Source organism: Prionailurus bengalensis, chromosome X, assembly GCF_016509475.1.
Source record: "Prionailurus bengalensis isolate Pbe53 chromosome X, Fcat_Pben_1.1_paternal_pri, whole genome shotgun sequence".
NCBI lineage: Eukaryota > Metazoa > Chordata > Mammalia > Carnivora > Felidae > Prionailurus > Prionailurus bengalensis.
The window spans coordinates 61,191,157-61,213,346 of NC_057361.1; the positions used below are offsets into that span (position 1 = coordinate 61,191,157).

The window sequence follows — 22,190 nt, forward strand, 5'->3', positions numbered from 1 at the left end:
GGTAAAGAAAAATCCTAAAAGCAGCAGGAAAAAAGGCCTTAATTTACAACAGAGAACCCATAAGGCTAGCTAGGGACTTCTCAACAGACTCTTGGCAAGTCAGAAGGGAGTGGCATGATATATTCGAAATGCTGAATGGGAAAAATCTGCAGCCAAAAATACTCTATCCAGCAAGGATATCATCCAGAAGAGGAGAGATAAAGAGTCTCCCACATAAACAAAAACTAAAAGAGTTTGTGACCACTAAACCAGTCATGCAAGAAATATTAAAAGGGACTCTTTGAAGGTAAAAGAAAAACCAAAAGTGACAAAGGCAAGAAAGGATCAGAGAAAATCTTAGGGAAAAAAAACCCAAGAAAACAAGTAATAAAATGGCAATATTTAAATATGTATCTATCAATAATTACTGTGGATGTAAGTGGACTAAACACTTAAATCAAAAGACATAGGGTGTCAGAATGGATAAAAAAAAAAGACCATCTCTACACTGCCTATAAGAGACTCATTTCAGAGCTAAAGACACCTGCTGAATGAAAGTGAGGGGATAGAGAAAAATTTATCAAATGAAAGGAGGTTAAAAGAAAGCCAGAATAGCAATACTTATATCTAATAAACTAGACTTTAAAACAAAGAATGTAAGGAGCACCTGGGTAGCTCTATTGGTTAAATGCCCGACTCTTGATTTCAACTCAGGTCATGATCTCATGGTTCATGGGATCGAGATGTGTCAGGGCTCCACACTGACAGCATGGAACCTGCTTGAGATTCTCTCCTTCTCTCTCTGCCCCTTCCCTACTCACACTCTTTCTCAAAATAAATAAACTTAATACAAAGAAAAGTAGCATTAAAACAAAGACTGTATCAAGAGACAGAGAAGGGCACTATGTCATCATAAAGTGGACAATCCAAAAAGATCTAACAACTGTAAATATTTATGCACCCAACATGGAGCACTCAAATATATAAAACAATTAATGAGAAACACAAAAGAACTAATTGATAATAATACAAAAATTATAGGGGGCTTTAATACCCCACATACCTCAAAGGACAGATCATCTAAACAGAAAATAAACAAGGAAACAATGGTTTGAAATGACACACTGGACCAGATGGATTTAACAGATGCATTCAAAACCTTTCATCCTAAAACAGCAGAACACACATTTTTTTCAAGTGCACATGGAACATTATCCAGAATAGATCACATATTAGGCCCCAAGACAGGTTTCAAAAAATATAAGAAGATTGAAGTTGCACCATGCAACTTTTCTGACCACAACACGGTGACTTCTAGAACCACAAGAAAAATCTGGAAAGACCATAAATACATGGTGGTTAAACAATATGCTACTAAAAAATGAATGGATCAACCAGGAAATCAAAGAAGAAATTAAAAAAATACATGGAAACAAATGAAAAGGAAAACAAAATGGTCCAAAACCTTTGGGATGTAGCAAAAGTGGTCCTAAGAGGGAAGTGTATAGCAATACAGGCCTATAACAAGAAACAAGAAAAGTCTCAAATAAACAATCTAACCTTACACCTAAAGAAGCTAGAAAAATAACATTAAATGAAGCCTAAAGGCAGCAGAAGGAAGGAAATAATAAATACGAGAGCAGAAATAAATGATAAAGAGACTAAGAAAACAATAGAACAGGTCAAAGAAATCAGGAACTGGTTCTTTGAAAACATTGATAAAATTGATAAACCCCTAGCAAGACTTATCAAAAAAGAAAAGAGAAAGGACCCAAATTAATAAGATCACAAATGAGAGAGGAGAAAGAACAACCAACAACACAGAAATCCAAACAATTATAAGAGAATATTATGAAAAACTGTATGCCGACAAATTAAACAACCTGAAAGAAATGGATAAATTCCTAGGAACATATAAACTACCAAAGCTGAAAGAGGAAGAAAAATAAAAAAACTTGAAGAAACCAATAACCTGAAAAGAAATCGAATCAGTCATCAAAATCTCTCAACAAAAAGTCCAGGACCAGATGGTTTCACAGGTGAATTCTACCAAACTTTTAAAGAAGAGTTAATACATGTTCTTCTCAAACTATTCCAAAAAAATAGAACCGGAAGTAAAACTTCTAAATTTATTCCATGAGGCCAGCATTACCTGATACCAAAATCAGATAAAGACATGGATAAAAAAGAGAACTACAGGCCAATATCCCTGAACATGGATGCAAAAATCCTCAATAAAATACTAGCAAACTAAATCCAACAACATTGAAGGAATCATTCACCATGACGAAGTGGGATTTATTTCTGGGTTTCAAAGGTGGTTCAATATTCACACATCAACGTGATACAGCACATTAATAAGAGAAAGGATAAGTACCATGTGATGATTTTAATAGATGCAGAAATGGCATTTGATAAAGTACAACATCCATTCATGATAAAAACACTCAACAAAGTAGATTTAGAGGGAGCATATCTCAACATAACAAAGGTCATATATGAAAACCCCACAGCTAACATAATCCTCAATGGGGAAAAAGTGAAAGTTTTTCCTCTATGGTCAGGAAGAAGACAGGGATGTCCATTCTCACCACTCTTTTTTTTTCATTCCCACCGCTCTTATTTAAAATAGTACTGGATAGGGGCACCTGGGTGGTTCAGTCGGTTAAGTATCTGACTTCAGCATAGGTCATGATCTCACAGTTCATGGGTTCAAGCCCCACATCGGGCTCTGTGCTGACACAGAGCCTGGAGCCTGCTTTGGATTCTGTATCTCCCTCACTCTCTGCCCCTCACCAACTCATGCTCTGTCTCTCTCTCAAAAATAAACATTAAAAAAAATTGAACATGATCTAGCAATTGCGTTCCCTAGTATTTAACCAAATATGTCAAAAATGTTTGTCTACACAAAAATTTGCACACAAATGTTTATAGCAGATTTATTCATAATTGCCAAAATGTGGAAGCAAGCAAGTTGTCCTTCTGTAGGTGAGTTGGTAAACTTTGGTACATCCAGACAATGGAATATTATTCAGTGCTAAAAAGAAATGAGCTATTAAGCCATGAAAAGACATGGAGGAAGCTTAGATGCAAATTACTAAGTGAAAGAAGCCAATCTGAAAAGGCTACACACTATATGACTCCAACTATATAACATTCTGGAAAATGCAAAACTATGAAGACAGTAAAAAGGTCAGTGGTTGCCAGAGGTTGGAAGGGTGAGGCAGGATGAATAGGTGGAGTACAGGATTTGTAGTGAAAATATTCTGTATGATACCATAATTATGGATACATGTCATTAACCAAAAAATTCTATATCAAATATAATTTAAATTTTCTTTGTACAAAAGTTACCTTCAAGCCCAATCATCAGTTTTAGTTGTACTGTAAATATTCAGAAAGGTCAAACAATGGTGAATAATGGTGAGTTCTAGTTGGTTAAATGTCAGGAAGATGATTTGGTGACTATACATAATTTTTTCCTCTTTGACAATATACTTGAACTATGCTTTTTGGGAAAATCCTGCCAGAATAAAATACATACATCATAAATGAGACCTCCCGTTGGCACTTTCTACTTCTCTGCCCCCTCTCCTTTTTTTTATAACATCAGATTTATTGAGCTATAATTTACATATGGTAATATTCACTCTTTTTATGTGCTCAGTTCTATGAATTTTGACAAAAGAATATCATCACCACATTAAGATATATAACATTTCATCACTCCAGAAAGTTCCCTCCTGCTCTCCTGTAATGAATCCTCTCCCTACACCCATCCTTCCTCCTGGTACCCACTGATCTGTTTTTCTGTCCCCATAATTTTGTCTTTTCCAGAATTTTATGTAAATAAAATCATTTGTGTCTAGCTTCTTTCACTTACTGTAATGTCTTTGAGAATTGTTGAAGTTGTTACTGGTATCAGTAGTTCATTCCTGTTTATTGCAAAGTTGTATTCCACTGTATTAATGTATTACCCACTTATCCATTTACCAGTTGAAGTACATTTTGAGTTATTGCCAAGTTTTGGCAGTTATAAAAAAGGCTACCATAAACATCTAGGCATAGGTTTCTCTGTGGACATAAGTTTTCATTTATTTTGGGTAAATACCTAGGAGTGGTATTTCAAGCTTATGTGGCAATTGCATGTTTAACTTTATAAGAATCTTCCAAACTGTTTTCCAAAGTTGGTATACTATTCTGCATTCCCACCAGCAGTGCATGAGATTTCCAGTTCCTCTACATCCTCCCCAGTACTAGGTATTGCAATTTCTTAAAAGCCTTTTTAGTGAGTATGTAGCGGTATCTCACTGTGGCTTTAATATGCATTTCTTGAATGATTAATGATATTGAGCATATTTTCACGTGCTTAATTGACATTCATTGTGTGTGTGTGTGTGTGTGTGTGTGTGTTTATATGTGTGAAATGTCTGTTGAAATCTTTCCCTCATGTTTTAACCTGGATTGCTTGCTTTATTGTTGAGTTGTGAGAGTCAACACTGTGTTCTGGATACCAGTCTCTTATCATATCTATGTGCTGTAAATATTTTCCCCAGCCTGTGGCTTGCTTTTTACACTTTGATAACAGTATTTATCAGAAGTTTTAAATTTTGATAAAGTCTGATGTATCAATGTTTTTCTTTTATGCATCATACTTTTTGTTAATATCTGTGAAATCTTTGCCTAATTAAAGGTCAGAAAGATTTTCTCCTATACTTTGTTCTGTAAGTTTTTTAGTTTTAAGCTTTACATATAAGCCTATGATCCATTTGTATTAATTTTTGTATATGGTGTGACTATTGGTATTTATAAAGCTCTCTTAAATATGATTATCTCTGATTATTTATTTTTGTTAATATTCATTTATTTTTGAGAGAGAGAAAGAGAGACGGAGCATGAGCAAGGGAGGGGCAGCGAGACAGGGAGACACAGAATCCAAAGCAGGCTCCAGGCTCTGAACTGTCAGCACAGAGCCCGTTGCGGGGCTCGAACCCACAAACCATCAGATCATGACCTGAGTTGAAGTTGGATGCTCAACCGACTGAGCCACCCAGGTGCCCCACCTCTGATTATTATTTAAAAGAAAACTTGGGGACGCCTGGGTGGCTCAGTCAGTTAAGTGCCCAACTTTGGCTCAGGTCATGATCTCACAGTTCGTGGGTTCAAGCCCTGCGTTGGGCTCTGTGCTGACAGCTTGGAACCTGGAGCCTGCTTCAGATTTTGTGACTCCCTCTCTCTCTGCCCCTCCCCTGTTTGTGCTCTGTCTCTCTCAAGAATAAATAAGCATTTAGCATTACACTCTCCAGTTCCATCCACGTTGCTACAAAGGGCCATATTTCATTCTTTCTCATTGCCACGTAGTACTCCATTGTGTATATAAACCACAATTTCTTTATCCATTCATCAGTTGATGGACATTTAGGCTCTTTCCATAATTTGGCTATTGTTGAGAGTGCTGCTATAAACATTGGGGTACAAGTGCCCCTATGCATCAGTACTCCTGTATCCCTTGGGTAAATTCCTAGCAGTGTTACTGCTGGGTCATAGGGTAGATATGCTAAGTGAAATAAGCCATACAGAGAAAGACAGATACCATATGTTTTCACTCTTATGTGGATCCTGAGAAACTTAACAGAAACACATGGGGGAAGGGAAGGGAAAAAAAAGAGGTTAGAGTGGGAGAGAGCCAAAGCATAAGAGACTCTTAAAAACTGAGAACAAACTGAGGGTTGATGTGGGTGGGAGGGAGGGGAGGGTAGGTGATGGGTATTGAAGAGGGCATATTTTGGGATGAGCAGTGGGTGTTCTATGGAAACCAATTTGACAATAAATTTCATATATTGAAAAAGAAGAATAAGTAAGCATTAAAAAAAAAGAAAACTCAGGGAGCGCCTGGGTGGTGCAGTCGGTTAAGCGTCCGACTTCAGCTCAGGTCACGATCTCGCCATCCACGAGTTCGAGCCCCGCGTCGGGCTCTGGGCTGACGGCTCAGAGCCTGGAGCCTGCTTCCGATTCTGTGTCTCCCTCTCTCTCTGCCCCTCCCCCGTTCATGCTCTGTCTCTCTGTCTCAAAAATAAATAAACGTTAAAAAAAATTTAAAAAAAAAGTAAACTTGGAGGAAGGCACATGGGGAATTTTAATCCTTATTTTGCAGATGAGAAAACTGAGGATTAGAGAAGTGCTGTGTGACTTGCTCAAGGTCCCACAGCTGATAAGAAGTGAAATTGCACAGCAAGAGGTAAAATTGTGATGAGAGACTTCAGGTTTCCTGCTGTCCCAGGCCAGTACTTTTGAAGCCAGGCAGCTAGGACTCACGTTAGTGCCCTGGAAAGCAAAGATTCCCAATGGAAATCTGAGCAACCAATTAGGCACTGAGATAAGAGACACAGATGGTGAACTAGCCCTGACCAAACTCAGACTGCACTTCTCTGACTGACTTGGGGTTATACAACTGAAGACAGCCAGAAGCTGGCCTGGCACCATGCTCAGGTGATAATGAATGGTTGTTTTTTTATTTTTTGTTTTGAGAGAGAGAGAGAGAGAGAGAGAGAGAGAGTTGGGGAGAGGGGAAGAGGAAGAGAGAATCAAGCAGGCTCCATACCCAGTGCAGAGCCCAATGCAGGGCTCAATTCCACAACTCTGGGATCATGACCTGAGCCAAAGTCAAGAGTTGGGTGCTCAACTGACTGAATCACCCAGGCTCTCCTCAATGAATGCTTTTAGATGATGATGATGATGATGATGATGATTTGGAAAATGGTCAGACGAGAGCTCTGAAAGTAATTACAGAGTTAGAAATAGAAGCTAAGGGAAGAAATTAAGGAAACTAATGTTACTTAGACTAGAAAAGAGGCCAAAGAAGAAACTTGATAACAGCTTTAAAAGAAAAAAAAAACTTGAGCTTTCTGAGGGCTAAGCAAAGGGAAGTGGACTAGAAGAATCTAAGTAAAAGGGTAAATTTCTTCCTTCCTGTTGAGGATTGTTATGGACACTTGAGAGCATTTATAAACATAATAAATTCTTTTTATTTGAGCTTAGAGTCAGGGATTTGCCAAACATGGGCTCTGATGAAGGATTTCAGCATGAGGGTTGCATGACCTCTTGAACAGTGTCCTTAGAAATCTCTGGGTGGCTCCTAAATCTGCCCTATGTCCTCATACAATTTGAGGAGGCCTTTGTGGACTTCCCTGCTCCTTAGTCTTAGCATCTTTACAGGACTGTTCCAATGCCCAACACAAGCCTTACTTTAGCTCCTCAAGGCTTAATTAATTCCTATACTCCTTGGCCCTGAAGCCAAGTGGAACAATGCTCAAGGCTATAAATTTGGCTCAGCATGCCCAGAAGGGCCTAAAATGCTGGCTAGTCCAAATATGATACCAATTCTTAAATCCCTGTTTTATATCTAGCATCTGCTTGCACACCTCCAATTATGGGAAGCTTCATTCATCCCCATAGAAGACATAATACAATGAACTTTGGACTAGGAATGAGGAGAGTTGGGTTTGAGTCCCAGATCTGCCACTAACTTGCTGTGTGATTTTTGTCAAGTACCTTCACATTTATGGGCCTATTTCTTTATCAGTAAAATGGTAGTGGAGGAATATCTTTGTTTTAGTTTATGTTGGTTTCATTGCTGTAACAAATGGCCCTCAAAAATTCAGTGACAAGAAGTTTGTTTCTTTTTAAAATTTTTTATTTAAAAAATGTTTAATGTTTATTTATTTTTGAGACAGAAAGAGAGAAAGAGCATGAGTGTGGGAGGGGCAGAGAGCGAAGGAAACACAGAATCTGAATCAGGCTCCAGGCTCTGAGCTATCAGCACAGAGCCTGATGCAGGGCTCAAACTCATGGACCATTAGATCATGACCTGAGCCTAAGTCAGACACTTAACCAACTGAGCCACCCAGACACCCCTGTTTATTTCCTATGCAATATTCATGGAAGGGGTTCCAGATTAGAGAGAGAATTTTGCTCCATGTAATTATCTAGGGACCCAGACAGAACTGATGGCAGTTCTTCCAGTCTTAATACATGGCTTGCAAGATGACTTTGCAGTTGTAGCTCACAGGAAAGCAGAAATATCATGGGAGTTTTTTTATGGTCCAGGCCTGGAAGTTCTGTGTATCACTTTTATCCATACTGTATTGGTCAGAATTCAGTCATATGGTCATACCAAAGTGTTTGACCAAAGTGGTGGAGAAATGGAGTGCAGCCATATGGTGGCTAGCTAGAAGGTCCCACCATAGACTTGATGATCTCTAAAGGCCCTCTGCCCCAGCTCTGAAACTCTGGGTATGTTTATTAACTAGACTCCTGGTTCCCACATTGCCCTGCTACAAGTGCTTTGAAAATCACCTAACTTCTCTGACCATTAGGGACTAGAAAGATGGCAATGAGGCCAATGCAATGACCCCTGTGAAAGGTCAGAGAAGAACTGAGATACCAGCTGCACCACCAGGTACCACATTAAGTTAAGTTGTCTTTGTGCTTCTTTTCTCTGCAGCCTGGGTAGGAGCCCTCTCAATGGGCATGATCTTCTTCTGTTCTCCCATTGTGAGTATATTCACTGATCGTTTGGGCTGCCGAATCACAGCAACTGCAGGGGCTGCTGTCGCTTTCATAGGCCTCCATACCAGCTCCTTCACAAGGTAAGGCTAGGAGTTGCTGGCCACTTGCCCAAGGCTGAAGGTTGGCTTCTTTCTAGGCTTCAACTAGGGATACTCATTGAACAATCCTCTGTGGTCCTTTCCATGTAGAGTTCTCAAGACTCTGCTCCTGAGAATCATTGTACAATGGGATTCATCTAGGTAGGTTCTCCAGGACACATTGATATATAATATCCCCAAAAGAGGACCCAAGAGTTCCAAAGTGGTAGGTGGAGCCTAAGCTTGAGAGTTCATGAAACTGGGCCTAAGTCCACTTTGGGCCACTAAATGGCTATGGAACAATATATTAGTACCATTCCCCTATCTGGGCCTCAGTTTCTATATCTGTAACATGAGGGAGTTAGACCAGATGGTCTTTTCAGGTCTCTTCCAGCTCTGCCATTCTATTCCCCCTTCCATGTGCCACACAACGCATGACCTCACTTGCCTTCCTGGAAATGAGCTTCTGGAGTGAATCCATGTGAAACACCTACCATTACAGGATTCCTGAGGGAATCTTATATTGAAAAAGAAGTCAGCTGAGCCCAAGGCTGTTTAGCATTTCTGGCTCCTTTCCAGGTATTTTTGGCTGCCAATTTATGGATAATTTGGGAAAGAAAAAAAAATCATGTCTTGGGCGTAAGAAAGGATGTTTAGCAGAATCTCCCACTGGGGTATAGACCTAGCACCCAGCTACCCAGCTAGGCCTAGGCTAACCTCAAACTCCAGTGCAGTTGGTCCTACTGGCAAAACTTGGTAGTATCAGGCAAGAAGCAGGCTATAAGTTAATGTTCTGGTTTCTTTCTGCCAATCCTGCAGGATCATGTCTGCAGGCGAGGGGAGAAGTAAAAACCCTCCACCATGGCCTGAGGAATATGGAATTCCTAAAGAAGTCTGTTGGCTTTCAGCCAAAGATGCTTTGGAAGTTATTATACCTCCTACTTCCAATCTGCCTGGGCTGGTATATGAAAATGCTGGCCTGGAGACATGGGTAACTTGTCAGAGACTTGTTTTCTGAGCTTGGCTCACCAGAGAAGGTTATGCTCTCTAGGCCTAAGGTTCCACTCAGAGTGGAGAATGATAATTGTGTTCTGCCACAACTGGGCCCTCTGAGGGGGATCCAGCTTTCCTTATGACTTGAGCATTTCTGGCTACTCAGCCTACCCTCCAGCAGAGCTTGTATATGACCTACAATGATTTCTTGGCTTCATCCCATCTAATTGGGACAGAGGAGGGGAAAACCATGTTCTGCTTGGAATGTGCTCAGCCCTCCTATGGCAGCAGCTCCAAGCCCTTTCAGGATCCCTCTGGTGGTTGGCCTCATTTGCCCTCAGTAAGCTGGTGCCTGGCCCCTTGAGGGAAGGAGCTAGGCCTCAGAAGTGGCTCCAGTCTTGGCACTACACAGCAGAGGTCTGTTTTTTAAGGTTGAGCTGAGCAAAGTATAAACAAATTAGCAACATACGGATCCCACTTCTCTTCAAATACACGTGAGCTCGGTTATAGGAGGGGAAAGAGCTTAGATGTATTTTTTTCTGGCATTCTTCTTTAGGCACATTGGAGTAGGCATTCTGTTTTCCAGCCCCTAAGCCCTTCCCCACCCCCTTTGCCTTTTCTGTAAGAACATCTTTAGAGCCAAGAATCTTTCTGAATGGCTTCATGTCTGTTGGGAAAGTGGTTCTGCTTGTGACTAGAGCTCCAAGTCATCCCTCCTGTTGTCTGAATTCGGGCTCTGAGTTCCATTGGATGACATGAGGTGGGACAGAGTGCAGACAGGGCTGGAGATGCCTTGTCAAGCCTATTCAGGGGCTTCCTTCCTTCCTTGAGGCCCAGCTAGAAACAGATCTATCAGATAGCACTCTGAACCAAATCCCATGTTTTGCCCCCACTTGCCCTCTCCTTGAAGGTCTACTTTAGACCTTCCTAACTCCTCTACCTTACACAAGGTCCCCAGACCAAGCCAATCCCAAAAAATCTGACAGAAGAGGAGCAGTTAGTTTAGCTATGTATTCCAAGTGGAGGCAACACTTTTGAAACCAAAGCTTTTGCTCATATCCAGTGAATGTAAGCAGATTAGAAGCAACCTTGCCATTTGTAATGACACGGTTGGAACTAGAGAATACTATGCTAAGTGAAATAAGTCAGTCAGAGAAAGACAAATACCATATGATTTCACCCATATGTGGAATTTAAGAAACAACAAAAAAAACATGAGCAAAGGTGGGAAAAAAAGAGGGAGAGAGGCAAACCAAGAAACAGACTCTAAACTACAGAGACCAAATTGATGGTTACTAGAGGAGAAGTTGTTCAGGGGATCAGTTAAATAGGTGATGATTAAGGAATGCACTTGTTGTTATGAGCATTGGGTGTTATATGGAAGTGTTGAATCACTATATTGTACACCCAAAACTAATATTATACTGTTAACTGGAATTTAAATAAAAACTTAAAAACAAAGAAAAGCAATGGTGATGCAGTTGTCTTACAACTGTTGAGTGTTAATACATCATCTCTGCAGCATAGACCTAGTGCTTTAGTATAAGGACTGGGTCCATCTACGGGGACCAACCATTTGACCATAGAGAGTATTAGTTAATTAAGCGGTCAGATAAGATCTGTTGTAAAATATGTGGAGTCTTCAAAAAGAAAACAAAATTCTTCATTAGGTTGTGCGAATATTGTCTAAGGGCAGATGGCTGGCCAAGGTAACCTTCCCATGGCCTTTACTCTTTTGAAACTTTGCCTTCTGTTACAGAGGCTTATGGCCACAGCAGAACATAAGAGTTTTAAGCCAGAACCTATCTTACTTGGCCAGGCCCACAACTTCTTTGAGGCTCCACTTCCCATCAAGCAACTAGGCTACTCTGAGAGGCTAATCTATATCATGTCCAGCAACAGGAACAAGGCTCTGGAAGTTAAAGGGACTCCTTACTTCAGGATCCCCAGGGAGATCATCTAGGACCTATAGTAAAGGGTCATGGGATATCCAGACCTTGGGCAGGGTTGGAGATAAGGTGTCTCTCAGCCATTTTCTGAAATATTAAGGGCCCCTACCATGGAAAATGGTAGTAGAGTCCCATGGAGGATCTTGACTTTCCAGGATCTTGGCTTCTTGCAGACTTTTGTTACTTGGGATAAAGCTTTGGCTATCAGCTTACCCATGGTGTCTAGGTGAGCAGTAGGTGAAACTGTTCTAAGGCCCTGTCTTACTCATTATAGTCTCTTATCAAGCCATTGCATAGGTTGATTCTGGCATTCTTTTCAACGATTCTCTCTGATTGGGTACTATGATTCAAACTAGAGTCATACAGACAAAGAGTCAAGTCCAAGTTTCCTGATCCTGTTATGCTACATTGGGTGAATTAGTTCTCTGAGCCTCTGTCTCCCTATCTGCATTATTAAGTCCTGTTCCTTGTCTTTTCTGAGGGTAAGTGGTAAGTGGGGCTGTGGGTTAAGGGTGGGGGTATGCAGGTCTCAGGAGGGTGAAGGGAAAGGGCAGACAGATTCCTGGTCAGGCTGCTGAGAATAGTTCTTGGTGTTTCTCCCACAGCTCATTAAGCCTGCGTTATTTCACCTATGGGATTCTCTTTGGTTGTGGCTGTTCCTTCGCCTTTCAGCCATCTCTCGTCATCCTCGGCCACTACTTCCAACGCCGCCTGGGTTTGGCCAATGGTGTGGTGTCTGCTGGAAGTAGCATCTTCTCCATATCCTTTCCTCTTCTCATCAAAACACTGGGGGCTAAGATCAAGCTCGCCCAAACCTTCCAGGTGCTGAGTACCTTCATGTTTATTCTTACCCTGCTTTCACTCACCTACCGGCCACTCCTACCCAGTTCTCAGGACACCCCAAACAAGAGAGGTGTCCACACCCTGTGCCAACGCATCCTGGCTCAGCTTAGAAAGTACTTCAACATGCGAGTGTTCCGCCAACGTACCTACCGCATCTGGGCCTTCGGGATTGCTGCTGCTGCCCTTGGCTACTTCGTTCCCTATGTACACCTGGTAAGGAATATTAGGGTGGGCCCACCTTACCTCTAGGAAGCTGCCCTTGGCCTGCCTGAAGTCCAGAGAATAGAGGTGGAGGACACTAGAAGGGCAGAGCTGGGACCTTCGGTAAAAGAGACAAAACAGTGTTTGAAGAGACCCAAAGTGGGAAAGAACACAGACTGAGGGAAGATCTCAATGGGAAATGGGTAGAATTCATAAAGGGAAAGTCCATGCCTGTTTCCCCCTTGATAAATCTAGATAGATTTTTCCCCCTTGATAAATCTAGATAGATTTTCAAGAGACGATAAGCATCATTGGGATTGAGAAGACTGGCTGAGATGACCCAAGGAAAGGGTTTTCTAAGAGTGTGTTCTGTGGAATGCTGGTCTTTGTGGTCAAATGATTTGTTTAGGAAACAACGTATAATCAATCTCTCTAGCTTCGTATTGTCACAATCTTTTAAAGGTACCAAAAAATCAAGCAGTAAAATAAACCCACTTAGCTTCATTTAACCATTATCCACCCAAATTATACTACCATAGAACTGTTGGTTATAGTCCAGCTATTATCTTCCATAGATCTTGTGTTTCTTAAAACATATGTCTGGAAATTTTACATGGAAGTTAGTTCTCTCCCCTGGTGACCTGCTGTTGCCCCAGGGTATCAATTCTGGGTCAGGGAATGGGGAGACTTGGGGGGAGCCCTTGGGTTTTCTTAGTTGTTAAGGCTGTATTCTGTCCTTCAAGCCAGGGCTTGGAGATACCCACTCCCCTTCGCTGTTGCTCAGAAGCCCAGAATCCAAAAAGCCAAGGGATATGAAGCCTTTTAAGCAATTAGAAGTAGCCAGAAAGCTTGTTCTGGATCTAGGGCTACAAAGGAGGGGGTTGAAGGGAAGGGAGCTCTTGCTGTGGTCCAGGAAAGCAAGCAGTAGAGTGTTCTGGATATACCAACAGTTAACCAGTCAGCTCCTTTTCTTCCCCCTGTCCTTGAGGGTCCTGGTGTTATGCTTTTCAGATGAAATATGTGGAAGAGGAATTCTTGGAAATCAAGCAGACCTGGGTGCTCTTGGTGTGTATTGGGGCTACCTCAGGCCTTGGGCGTCTTGTATCGGGCCGTGTCAGTGACTCCATTCCTGGACTTAAGAAGATCTACTTGCAGGTGAGTGTTACCACCTTGCCCTGATCAGAGTGGTGTGTGGAGGAAAAGCCTGCCACAGATGCTAGGTTACCCCCAGCCTTTGGGATAGAATGGTAGGTTGTATCATTACTATGCCCTGGGCGCCAGCTCTGACACAAGCTTGTTGTTCAGCATGGGAAAGTCAATCAAATTCTCCAAGCCTCAGTTTGCTTGGCTTTCAAATGAAGACAGTCATCTTTGTTCTGCCTCCTTCATCAAGATGGAGTAAGCATCCAGTGAGAGCACTGTGTAAATCGAACCTATAAGAACACTTACAAGAAAGTGTTTATTAATAATGGTTCTTCCATCTGAAATAGGAAACCTGAGGCTAGGAGTTAGATGCTGACTCCCATTGAGGACTGATCTCCTTGCTACTCCATACTCTCTTGGAAGGTCTTGGGCATCTATAGTACTCTGTGGCCCAGTGTTTCTCTCCTCTAAGCCAGCAGGACCAAGTCAATCACTTCTTACATTTCCAGAGTTACTTGCACCAAGCATTGGCTCTCAAATATTATCCTCTTGATGGACGCAAAAATAGTGCCAGAAAACACAACCTTACTTCCCCTCTCTGGGCCTCACTTTCCTCATTTGTACAATAAGAATAATTCTTGCCCTTCCTCTCTTACCTTACAGAGGAGGATAAAAAGAAATATAGGTGTAACCAGGATTTGGGAAGTAAAAATCTGTTATAACCATGCAAGATTTTAATCCTTTGGACAGTAACACAGTGCATCATATTGCGGGCAGTTTCTGTGTGAACGAGCTCTGGTCTTGCTTGGGACTACTGCTCAAGCTGTCTGTCTTTGTCTACCTGGCAGCACTAATGCCTCTCTGACCCTTGCTCATGCTTTTTGCTCCTGCAGCTTGGTTTACCACAATGTTTTCCACAAATGTGGAATCCTGTGAAGGGACAACATCAGCCCTTCAAAACATGTGGTCACAAATAATCCATTAAGAAGGTGGTTGAGTTCTGACTCTCCTGGAGAAGCCCTAAAAGCACTTCCAAAGGGCCCTGACTATTCTCATAGTAGGGATTTCTCTGTCTTCTGACAGCTTCAAGTGTTTTCCTAAATATTCTAAGATGTCTTAGACAAGAATATGATTAAGGATTTCTGTTGTGTTTAACTCTGTGTTAGATTTGCAAAAGCTGGTGAATCTTCTTTGTCAGAGCTGGGGGTGACCTTGTGGTTTATCCAGTCCAACCTCTCATTACACAGAAACTGAGAAAAAGACATACAGACAGTCATGGCAAAGTTGAATTCATATGTAGCACTTTTCTCATATTTCACTTTATACTAAGTGATGGGTGGCAGAGCCATGTTCTAGAGATAAGTAACTTGACCAAAGTCAACTCAAAAGACTGTGATTGAGATAAACCAGTTGTGAAATTTTGAATTCCAGGGCAAATATCAGGAATTGCCTTATCTGGGTGGCTTTTTGTATAGGAGAATGTATGTCTTTTTCAGCTTCTTCCACATGCCACCCCTGTGTGTCTTCCCTGTCAGTATCAGCAGCTCCAAGATGCTAACAGTGCTGGCATTGGGACAGGACTTTATCTTGAGGAAAAGAGCAGCCCCTGTCTAGCCATATAGCTCATTTCTCATTACAGTCCCTAGGAGAGAAGTAGGGCCCAAGCAGCTTTTGCTGTCTATTGTGTAGAGAAAGTTCCAAGGGAGGTGGAGGCATTAACTAGTCAGAGGCAGAACTAGGCTTAGGACCCAGTGCTTCTGCTGATCACTTCCCCTACCCACCCAACATTCTCTCCCCTTTTCCAGTCTTACTTGACCCAACTTTGCCACTTAGAGTAATATAAAATAATCTTAGAATGTTATAGCTGAAATATATCTTTATCAATTATAGTCCAACTGCCTCATTTTACAAATTGAGGAACTGAGACCTAGAAAGGGAAAGATGAGTCCAAACACATCTTTCTGGCAAGTGTCTCAGGCTAAGAACACAAGACAATGGATAAACTCCTCTTGAGCTGCTCAAGATACTCCATCACAGGAATTTGCCTCCCTTTCTCCCTGGGTCAGATACAGGAGTATAGGCTTGGGAGAGGAAAGGAGTGTACATAACTTCAGGTTCTGAAGAGATACCCACTAGACCCTGTAGTTCCTACTATTGGAAAAGACAGGCACATGTATCTGATATACAAACTTCCCTTTGACAGTCTGCTAGAAAAGAAATGGTGACAGCCTACAGGACAACCTCACTTTGGGCCAATTCTTGAGGTCTGATTCTCAGTTTAAAGAGAGATTTTTAATTTCTGAACTTTTCAAGGCCTCATGGAGGATGTTAAGCAGCAGCTAGATACAATAGGTAGTAACTGGAGATGACAGAAATCAGTTAATGGGATCCTCTGTGTTGTATAACGCTATTAACTCTTAGTTGCCATACCATTATGGCTTGATTGATAGGTGGATCTGGTTTTATCTTCTAGTTGTGCATGAATCTCCTAGAGGACGAGCTGGAATATCAGGGTTCTTATTCCTAGATTCCACCTAGCTATCCCAAAACAGCCTAGGCAAAAGTTCAAAAAGTTTTCTTGCAAAGAGATTTCCTCACATGGCATGTCCAGGACATTTATTATCCTCTCTGAAAACCAACCAATCAACCTAACAAACCCACTGCCAGTACAACACAAAATCTTTAAGGCTTGAAAGAGCCTTTGACCCTCCTATCCCATCCATGTGGTGATTTGGTGATTTACCCTTACTCTGTGGTCACTTACACTTCCTGGGTAAGTTTACCCTCCTGTGTGAAGCATTAGAAAATCCTGGGTCCTGTTAAGGCTTTGGTAAACAGATCAGGTCTTACCCCTGACCCTGCGATGACCTGGCTCTGCTGGCTACAGTGGGTGAGAGGAGGGGGTTTATTTCCCTGCCTGCAGCCCAGGTCTTCAGTCTGGCTCACTGACACAGGTTGCAGATGACCTTAATCAAAAGACCAACTGTGTTTCCAGTTTCTCTTCTCTCTTTTGAGTGGGAAAAACCAGCCTCTGGAAAGGCAGCTTCTTTGTTTTAGAGTCATTTTGCTCAGCCTAAAGAAAGCCCAGTAGCTAGTCAGTGCCCCTGAACTTGTTTCAGCTCCCTAGACCCCCTCCTAGTGTCTTGGTTCTCCTTAAAGTCCCCTTTGTTGTCTTTGCATGGTACCCAACCAAGTCCAGAGGACCCCACAGCCATGCTGAGATGGGTGGTGTGTCTCATGTCCTAAATCATAAGGAACCTGGGTGAACCTCCCAATGGTCTTCTTCATGCCAAGGTGTTTTCTAAAAGTGGCCACCCAATAAATGAGCGCTGCGTCCTTTCTTATTTCAGAAAGCTCTGCCTTCCATTCATGCCCCCATCTAATCATCATTCAAGTTATCCTCATTTCCTTCTCTTCCTCTTCTCAGACCTTACTTGGATCTGAGAACACCAGCATGATCTGATCCCAGACCCTAATACCTGGGCAGCCAAACACAAGATCAGAACAACAGCAATTTCTTTTAGCTTAGAGTCCAGTGAAAAGACAACTTCTTAAGGGTGGGGCCATACCCCTTACCTTTTTAAAAAATGTTGATGGAATCACAGTTAAGTAGGGACTGTCTTAAAAACTTCGAATCTTTCAGTGCAGGACTTAGAAAGGGCCTACATAATTAGCTCAACTGCTTTCTCTGCTGACACTCCCTGTCCTAATTTATAGATGGTAGAAATGAAACCCTGAGAAAGGAGATATGATTTGCTATGTGGTCTTGACTGACAAGCACAACATGACCTAAGGTCCTTGCTCCTCCAGGTCATCTCCTTCCTGCTCCTGGGCCTGATGTCCATGATGATTCCCCTGTGCCGGGGCTTTGGGGGCCTCATCGTTGTCTGCCTCTTCCTGGGCCTGTGTGATGGCTTCTTCATCACCATCATGGCCCCCATCGCATTTGAGCTGGTGGGCCCAATGCAGGCCTCACAGGCAATTGGCTACCTCCTTGGCATGATGGCCCTGCCGATGATTGCTGGGCCCCCCATTGCAGGTGAGGCTGATACTACAGGGAGGGCATGAGTGTGGGAGTCCTGTCTTCCCTGGGCCCTAGCAATCCTGAGTACCTCTGCTGTAAGTCCTTTTTTTACTCTTATTCTCTATTTAAGCAGCCTTGTCAAAGTGTATGAAACCTCTTACCTCTATTAGTGGAAGAGGTTAACTACAGTATATGTGCATGGATTCATTTTTTGGGAATGGGCTGTTCATGGCTCTCTGTTTCAGTGGGGTTTATTTTAGACAGCCTGGATGATTCCAGGAGGGTAAAGAGAGAAATGGGTTTGGCTTTTTGATCATTCTATTGGTTCAGTGTCTTCTATCTTTCTCTTCATAAGCAAATAATTATTTGCAAGGTAGTTGGGCAGAAAGAGAAGAGAAAGTGGACCCTGGCTTCATTAAGACTTAGAGATGCTCCCCCTCCTTCTCTATTGGCTTCTGAACTAAGCCTGTAGAAGAGACTTTGATTAAAACCAAATCCTAGGACTGGGCCAGTGAGGCTTACTTCTAGCAGGTAGTAGGCAAAGTGTTGGCTTGCTGTCTTTCAGTATTCTCAGTTTCCTTCTCCACTCTCCCAAAAGAGCATTGTTGATACCCCAGGGGACATAGGAAACAAGGAAAACCAATGAAAAGAGAATTCCATTTCTTTTCTTTAGGATTTAATGCAAATATTGATTTGTGGGTTAGCCTTCCTAGGCTATCCAACTGGGCTAACTCAACAAATATCCCTTGAACACCAATTGTGTGCAAGGTGTTGTAAGGGCATGTCATGCTGTGTGACAGTGACAAAAGCTTCCACCCACGCCCTTGTGCAACAGCCATGGGGCTCACTGAAGGAGGGGAGCCTCTACCCAGCCCCCAGTCCCAGAGGTGGATCCCAGAATCCACATCTCTTTCCATTTTGCTTACCATCTAAGCAGCCCAAGGGCCTATTTTCTTTTCCTCAGTAGTGTTTCTGTGATCATCTTTCCTGTGAGGTGCCCCATGTTAGCTTCTGAAGGTAAGCAGGGGAATACTTGCATACCATGCCAAACATATCCATGTTATTAGCAACCTATAGAAACCCAGAGGGGCCAACCATATCTATAACCGGATGAAGGATACACAGCCTTCCCTTAGGGTGAATGGGAACTTCAGAGAAAGGGCACTTAAGAGAAAGAGAAAACAGAAACTTAGCTGAATTGTTCCATAAGAACACTCTAGCCTAAGTTGGGGGTGGAGGGTATATCACTATAAATCAAGACTTGGCCATCTGTGGAACTCTTTTGAACTAGCTTCCCTCCTAACTCCATACCTAGGAGTGACTGGAAGTCAAGCTGTAGCTTCATGAAAGTAAAAAATGGAGAACTTCAAGAGAAGCTTCATTAGCCTCTTTCATAATAAGCATTAACCTCAAGCGCCTGCAACTCCATTACCTCAGAGAGGAGCCACCTGAATTTGTAACAGAGGTTTTATTTTTTTCATTGTGAATGTTTAAATTGAGGGGATCCTGGGTAAAGGTAGTGCAGGCCAAGATCCACTGGATAGGCATTGTGATGGCCCCTAAAAGAGGCAGATAGCACCTTTGGGCAAAAGGGCAAAGCTGAACTTGACTTGTCTCTTATTTCAGGCCTCCTCCGCAACTGTTTTGGGGACTACCATGTGGCCTTCTACTTTGCTGGTGTGCCCCCAATCATTGGGGCTATAATCCTCTTCTTCGTCCCTCTGATGCATCAAAGGATGTTCAAGAAAGAGCAAAGGGATTCCAGCAAGGATAAAATGTTGGCCCCTGATGCAGACCCTAATGGGGAGCTGCTGCCTGGCTCCCCCATCCCTGAGGAACCAATCTAATGTGTTTTCCTTGCCATTGTGTGCTTCTCCCCAACCCTTTCCCTTCACTCCACCCTGCTCAGCTTTTACATTTTTGCCATCAGCACACTTGTTCTCAAACATGCACACACAGCAGTTCAGACACCTGACCATCCCCTTGGAGCCAAAGCTCCTGTTAAACTCATTAACCAAATTCTCCCTGTTAATGCCTTTAAATTTGCCAGGGTCCTTCTCCCAGGATCTAGAAAAGCTTGGGATCCCCCTGGCCTTTGGAACATCTCCATATACTTTCTAACACCTGGAGATGGTACCTCCTGGCCCCAGATTGCTAGTCACCCACTAAAAGCAACTTCCAAAGGTGCTACTGTGTCCCTCGGAGCCTGGTGGGAAGACCCAAGCCTCTGTGTGCTCAGGATTTCCTTGTCATCTGTCCTTGGAAACCATTGGTAAAGGGGAAGAGAAAGGGCAGAGAGGTAAAATCAGACAATGAGCCTTGCTTAATCTCAGAGCCTCTGAGGGCTGTGGCTTCCCAAGAGCTGTGGGTGACATCACTTTACAAGTGTACAGTTTCCCCATCATACAGTTGGTTAACAGTCCGCTTCTTTCTTCCCTTCATTTGTTTCCTTTACTGCTTCTTCTCCCTTCTCTTCCCCCTCTATTTCTTTTTATGACTGTCATAGATGCATGGGTGCTTGAAGACAGGAGGGATCTAGAGCTTGTGCCAATCAGCCTCACCTTGGCCCAGCCCACCCCTAACATGTCATTAATTCCACTCATCTCAGGCTGAGCCACATCTTACTTTTTAGCTCAAGCTTCTATAATTATAAACTGGACGAGTAGAATATCACATAGGGAAAGGGATTTTAAACACCATGAAGCTCCACTCACTGATTTTTAGAGTTTCCAGGCCAGTGCAGTAACTTGCAGGCACTACCAGCTCCCCATCCTTATATTCATCTGCTGAAATGTGAAGAAATTCCTTTCATTTCAGCATGCAGAGGAGGACTGATGATGGAGGAGGGCATGATTGGGGGAGAGGCAATAGTTATTGACCTGGCAAAGGACCAACTCCTCCATCTCTCATTATTCATGATAGGTTAATATTACCATCTGGGTCAGGGCAGGAAAGGGACTGTTTTAGGGAAAATCCCATTCCCAACCTGGATGCCCCAAGGGTAGAGGCAGCAGCTGCATGTAGTGTTGAACAATTTCTCTTAGGAAGAGGGAAGCCTCCTAGCCTTTACCACTGAATGTGTCTCCCATGCTGGGCATTCTGAGCCATTCTGCTTAGCAGGCATTAAAGGTGCCAGGAAAGGTAGCGTCTGGACCATCTTAATCCCTCTGAAATAGGTGCCAGATGTTCCCCTATGCCCAGATTCTGGGCAACACTCTTGCTGAAGAGCATTCCCAGCCAAGCTGTGTCCAAGCTAGCACAACTCACCCCCTTAGGAGCTCAGTTTCTCTCCTTACTTGGTCTCTTTGTGTCTCTTTCTCCCTATTCTGGGCATTTGTCTGTTGTGCTCCTGTTTCTCTAATCTTTCATCACCTTCTTGTCAGGCATCCTTGGCCATTACTAGGAGCTAACAGTGACTTGCCACCCTAAGACAGGGCCATCCCAGGGACAGAAGGATGAGGTTGCCTGTGAGGAGCTCCAAAGAAAACAGTGGTCCCCACCCATAACATTTTCCACTACAAACAGGCAGCTGTGGCATGGTGGGCCTATGATGGCCTCATTCAAGTCCAAAGTCCTGTATGCCCTCCGTTGGTCCTAGTCCAGCTTTTATCAACCCCCCCAAAGGAAAACCCACTGGCTCTTAGACCTGTGGATAGGAAGGGGCCTAATTACTATCCTGTTGGCTCCAAAAGCAGTGGAACAGGGGGAGCTGGGCCCCAGAAGCCTTGTAACTGACCACTGAAAATGTTAGAGCAACAAACCCCTGCTCTCATTCTTCCTGTCCTTCCCCTACCAAGTCACTAAAGGGCAGTTCTGTAGGGCCTCAAGGTGAAGGCCTTGAGGTGAGCATCTTTTGTTGCTAAAGGTGAAGATAGCTCTTAAAAATCAGGTGCCAACTACTTCTCTCCAGATGAAGGAAAGACATTCACAGGTCGCAAATCTGCCCTATCAGTTGTCACATGACATAGTGGGATATCAGTTTATTTCTTCCACATATGTGCATGTACATGTGTGAGCTTGTGTGCTTTTGGAGAGAATGCTGGTTGGTGAAAGCAGCTCAGTATTAATATTTCGGGTAGGATGCAGTCTCTAATGCACCACAGTTAAATCTAGGAAAACGAACAAAATTTGGGAGCTTGAGATCTGGGACATTTAAATCCTCAAAAGGTTTGGAACAAAATAAACATATCTAAAAATCTAGATTTGGTATGTGTGTTGCCTACAAGGGTGAAATACTCAACCTAGTTAACAGCAAGAAGTTTGGCTTCAGAACTGAAATTTCATTTCAAATAAAATTTCTGCCAGGGTCTATACTCTCTGTGAGAGCAGAAATTGGCAAAGGAGCTATATAGGGGGTTTGGAGCTGGGTGGATTCTAATCTAATCTAATATAATCTATTCAGGATTAGATTTT

General features: G+C 42.7%; 1 protein-coding gene across 1 annotated transcript in view; it reads left to right on the plus strand.

The window, feature by feature from the left end:
- SLC16A2 (solute carrier family 16 member 2) overlaps positions 1 to 21,977 on the plus strand; it is a 136,786-nt gene extending 114,809 nt beyond the window's left edge. The window contains exons 2-6 of the mRNA XM_043571295.1: positions 8,483 to 8,627; positions 12,172 to 12,622; positions 13,622 to 13,765; positions 17,564 to 17,792; positions 19,404 to 21,977. Of these exons, the coding sequence (XP_043427230.1) occupies positions 8,483 to 8,627; positions 12,172 to 12,622; positions 13,622 to 13,765; positions 17,564 to 17,792; positions 19,404 to 19,624 (1,190 nt within the window). The 3' untranslated portion in view covers positions 19,625 to 21,977. The remainder of the gene's footprint in view (positions 1 to 8,482; positions 8,628 to 12,171; positions 12,623 to 13,621; positions 13,766 to 17,563; positions 17,793 to 19,403) is intronic.
- Positions 21,978 to 22,190: the final 213 nt, after the last annotated feature.